This window comes from Gavialis gangeticus, unplaced genomic scaffold, assembly GCF_001723915.1.
Source record: "Gavialis gangeticus isolate Ggan-Ray unplaced genomic scaffold, GavGan_comp1, whole genome shotgun sequence".
NCBI classification, from domain to species: Eukaryota; Metazoa; Chordata; order Crocodylia; family Gavialidae; genus Gavialis; species Gavialis gangeticus.
The window spans coordinates 5,051,729-5,056,810 of NW_017729018.1; the positions used below are offsets into that span (position 1 = coordinate 5,051,729).

General features: G+C 44.0%; 1 protein-coding gene across 1 annotated transcript in view; it reads right to left on the reverse strand.

The window, feature by feature from the left end:
• Positions 1-456: 456 nt before the first annotated feature.
• The window catches only part of LOC109294807 (cytochrome b-c1 complex subunit 10), a 5,254-nt gene continuing 628 nt past the window's right edge, over positions 457-5,082 (reverse strand). The window contains exons 2-3 of the mRNA XM_019513287.1: positions 3,161-3,300; positions 457-736 (exon numbers count right to left, since the gene is read on the reverse strand). Coding sequence (XP_019368832.1) covers positions 3,180-3,300 — 121 coding nt within the window. The 3' untranslated portion in view covers positions 457-736; positions 3,161-3,179. The remainder of the gene's footprint in view (positions 737-3,160; positions 3,301-5,082) is intronic.

A 5,082-nucleotide genomic window follows, 5' to 3' on the forward strand; every position in this document is an offset into this window, starting at 1 on the left:
CTACTAGATAAGAGGGGTCTGGCACCTCTATACAACATTTTTGAGGGGGTCCACAGATGAAAATAGGTTGGAAACCGCTGGTTTAGTGGCATTAGACCATATTTTATCAAGATAAGCTACACTGTTTTCAAATAACTTTCATAAAAACAGCCCAAGGGCTATCTACATTAAATCTCTAGAATCTAGGGTCTGCATCATGCAAGCTTAAAGTATCAGCAACATTAGCCACCTGGAAGAATCCTTATATAACCGGAACCACAAGCCATTTAAAAACCTTTGAACATTTTGGTTCTAGTTTATGAAGCAGTGGACCAAGAACTAGTGCAGTTTCTCAGGCTGATTTGAGAGCCATGAATTCAAGTCAAACAGCACACAACTCATGTCAAAGAACTTGACTATACAGACCCAACAAGTTAGCCAAGTCTACTGAATATAAAACACAAAGAAAAACCAAAATTCACCATAGTTGTTTTTATTTTGTACAGTTTGTTTTATGAATTTATTCCACCAGGATGAGGCCTGCTCTGTAAGCGACCAAACAACAAGTTCTACATTTGTGCAGACAGTTAAGCGAAGTTTAGTTATTCACATACGTCCAACAGGTGACAGCCGTTCATTGAAAGAGAAGATGACATCACCACATCTCTTGAAGCCTGCAATGGATATTTCAAGTTCACATCAGAGTAGAACCTCAGAAAATGGCTTCAATGCTCCCCATTCAGCCCCAAAATGCTTCCTATGTTTTAAAAAAAAAAAAAGGACAAGTGAATAAACAGTGCTTTTTGCAAATACGGTCTAGCAGCTGGTGTAAAGAACTGTAAGATCTTAAAGTTCAGAGTAGTACGAAAGGAATTTTAACAACAGGTTATGGAAACCAGACCTGGAGATCCCCAACTATTGTAAGTGTGCAAACCAGATCAACGCTTTGTAAAAGAGAAATGTATAGCAGAAGGAAATTAAGTGAAACAAGACTAAAACAAAGCAAAACCCCCAGTTTAAAAGGCTGTCATAATTTGCAGGTCTTCACTCAAAATTCCTAGCACAATGCAGGCAGTGTTTGATAAGGACAGTTTATTATAGCCGGTGTTCAAACACCATAAATATAAATTACTAGTAAATTGCCTGGCAAAAGGGCGGGGCAGAAATGGGATGGACTTGCTACCCCTAACATCCCACTGCACTGCTGCTCCTTCCCAAGAGCAGGTGGAGGAGGAAATCTTGCCCTGCCATCCCCTCCCTCCCCCTCTGCCAGCACCCCATGCTGCCACCACCTCTAAGGAGCAGGGCCATCTGTCTGTCTCTAACACCTGAAGCACTCTGATTGGTTACTGAAACCAGGGTGCTCCAAGAGCATTATGGACAGAAGGTGGCAGCAGCAGTGTGCCACCATGATGGTGGGGACAGAGCAGGGGGTCAAAGCCAGCACTACTGGCTTTGCCCACCCCACTGTATCCCCTGCATCACAGCAGCACTCCACTGCCTCCAGAGAGCAGGGGCCGGGGGGGGGGTGCACGAGGCCAGGATCACTGGCCTTGCTCCCCTGCTCCATCCCCTCTGTCCCTGTCATCACGGCAGCACTCCGCTGCCACCACCTCTTGTCCGTAATGCTCTTGGAGCAGTCTGATTTGTTACCGAAACCAAATGGAGTGCTTCAAGAGCATTACGGACGGACGGACAGACAGATGGACTAAGCCCTTTATTATATTAGAACAGAATTCTAAATAAAGGAAACAAAAGACCAAGATATACAGTGACTTCTGGACCCTTAATTTTTCTGTCTCTTTTGAAAAATAATTTTAAATGCTTCTGTGTTCTTATACTTGTTATAAAAGAAAGAATAAACACTCAACGTTTTGTGCTTAGGCATTTGGAGAAACTGGTTGAAAATACTTAGCAGGTAGTGGCCAAAAGAGAGTTTCTTTGTTTTAGATTGCAAGGTACTGAACACTTACTGAAATCTCAGTTACTTTTCATTACCCCTGGCTTCCCCTCAGATAGCAACCCATCACCTGAGAAACACTGGCATAGATTTATCAAATGTCAGTCACAAAGACCATTAGTAGCCCATTTGAAAATGTTTCTTTTCCCATTCATCATGTGCTGATTACAATAACAATACCAGAGCATTCAACATAACACCCTTGTTCCCCCCTCCTCCTAATCAGGGAAAGTTATCCTAAACCAGGAGTGGCCAACCTGCAGGTGGCTTGTGTGTGTGACATGCCAGACTGGAGAAGGGCAGGCAGCAAAACAGCAGACAGGGAAGGAAGCACAGCAGCAGATCAGGCAGAGGAGAGGTATCAAAGTGGCACCTGGGGAGGGGACAGGGCTAATTTGTTGCACACCTGCCAAAAAGACTGGCCCCTTTGTCCTAAACTGTACCCATCTAGTGAGGCTAGCTACACATTTGAAAGTATTTAAGTCTGGAGGTGAACAAGCCCATTAAAGCAAGCCAACACACCTCAGTTACATTCTTAGAGATGATTTTCATCCCATGCATTAAAAGCAAAGCATTTCACATGCCTAAACTCAAATTTCCAACCACTTCCATTGACATCCACAAGTAGATTGTGCTCCTTTTAATTTGTAGTTTCACAGATGAGTAATCAATTTTTTTTAAATCTGACTTGAAACTAGCCTGAATTGTTTCCATTCTAGCAACAGAATAATTTATTTAAAAGTCCCAAACTCTCAACCTCTGCTTTTCAACACTATTGGAGCTGAAGGGGAACAAAGAAATGCATTTACATGTCCTAATTACACCCAACTCAGCTCAGAACATGTCCTTTGTTTGGGGAAGCATGCACTTTTTATAGAGGCTGCCCAGCACTTTCAAGACGTTAACATCTTAAATGGTCCTATATTACAGGGGAGTTGAAAAGTATGCTCCACTTCACAGCTGGATATGTTAGGCCTGAGGGAAAAAAAATTCACTATACAACACTGGCACACTTGGAGGAGTGCAAATTCTTACCAATATTCTTATTCTGCCATTTCTTACCCTCAGTACCAAGAAGATTCTGTGACAATGCTCAACACCTCTATTCAGGGACCAGCTTTTAGATAACTGTCTGGAGTCTGCTGACTTTTATGCTGGAGAAATTATCATAAGCAGAAGAAGTGAATTCATCTAAGATAACATATATGCAAAGCAACTTACTGGAAGAGAGAACAGCAACTTATTCAGCTTTCTTAAACTTGCCGTTAATGTAAGGAACATAGTCAAGGAACAGCCTCCAGTCTGTGAACCATATTAAGCCCACAGAGAATACACCACCCCATGTGGCCACTGTGGGAGTCCTATAGAGCAAAGATACAAATGTAAGTTATACATCTGCTACACAAGATATTCCCAAACTTCTTCTTATTGAGTACCTCTTTCCAGACTTACCAGCTGCCTGCATGCCCCACCAGCATATGTTTTATATTTTTAACCCCTTAAATGCTGATTATAATTAAAATTAAATGCGTCATTACACAATTTCTCCCAAATACCCCCAGAAGTGTCATGTGTACCAGCCTAGGAACCCCTGTTGTACACCACTGAGGATCTAGCTATATTTTAGAGCAGCTGCACTGAGAGCTACAGTGGTAGAGCCCCCTTGTGGAGATGTGCTGTACCTTCATCTGAGGAAGTGAACTTCAGACCACATAAGCTTGTTCTCTTTCTTTCCCTCACATTTCGTCTATGAATGCTTCCTAATGTACTGTATGCCAGAAGGGTTGGGGGGTTTTTCTGCCAGCAGTTAAACTACTTCTCTGAACATCAGCTAAACTGCCAGAAGATCTCTATCCAGAGAGTACTGACAGCACAGCTATGCTGGCTAAAGGGTGCAACATCTTCAGCCTTACCAAAGAAAACTTAGTAACTTAGACTACGCATGCTCAAGGCGACAGTTGTTATAACACCTGATACAGGGTTTGCTCAAGAAGGAATTTTTGCAGGTGCCTTGAAAGAGTCGCTCCACAATTAAGTCCATACTATCCTAGGCATTCAATTGAGCAGGTTAAAACTGATCCTACTGTGAAGAGAAGCTGCCATATTAAACAAAAAAATTGCTATTCCTTATCTGGGTAGCCTTACCACTTTCTCACTTTACACTCCACTCAGTTCACTTTAACTCACTTACAGTCGATTTCACTCCCTGGTTCTCATGCACAAGTACGCAAGGTCCAAGTTATGAACATGGCATGGGGATATTTCAACTTCTTGCATCTCTTCCAAGACAGCTGAACCACCTGAGTGCACCAAGTTAAGCTTGAACTGCCATGACAGAGCCAAGACAGAAAGAAACTGCACCCCAACCAACTTAACAGCTTGGCTCGCTCTGAAACCATTCCCAGGACAGTCTTAGCTGAACTGAAGCAGACCACGTCTTTGGGTGCAGACAGGTGCAGCAGTGATACCAGTCTAGAACAGCACAAGTTATTGCGCTACCTGCGTACACCCACAAGCGACATCGTTGGACCCCACACGGTTGCAGCTGCACCCTTGGCTGTGGCACACCCAGCTTTTCACCATCAGCAGGGGAGAGGGAGCTGCTGCTGCTCAGACAGGGGCAACAGCTGCTACAACAGACCCACAAAGTGAAGCAGCGCAGCAATGCAGCAGAGCACACACACGGCAAACTGCTGCCGTGTTACACCCAAAACAAACCAGTTAGAAGGGCCTGGCTACAGCGCTGGCAGTGCGAGAGGGCACAGCCAAGCACTACACCCCAGCACCAGCAGACAGCTGTGGCAGCATGGCCAAGTCTTATATGTCTTTTCTGCCCTTGGCCTTCCTAATTTCCAGCGATTTCCTTTTTCATAGATAGCCTCTTTTCCACCTTGAATTACTACCACTATAGAGTCTCCCTTACTCACCTTTGCCTCCCCACTCCTTCCCTGCTTTACCTTTTGTTTTCCTAATTTCCACCTATTTACATCCTCACTGACATCCCTCCACACTTTTAGCTTCTCTCATTTCTTGGAGGCTCAAACCACCAGACACGAAGACCTCCCCCCCAAAATAAAAAAAGCTTGCAAAGAACCCTGTAGAGAAGGCTGTACAGGAGGGACAGGATAGGAAAGAGAGGGGGA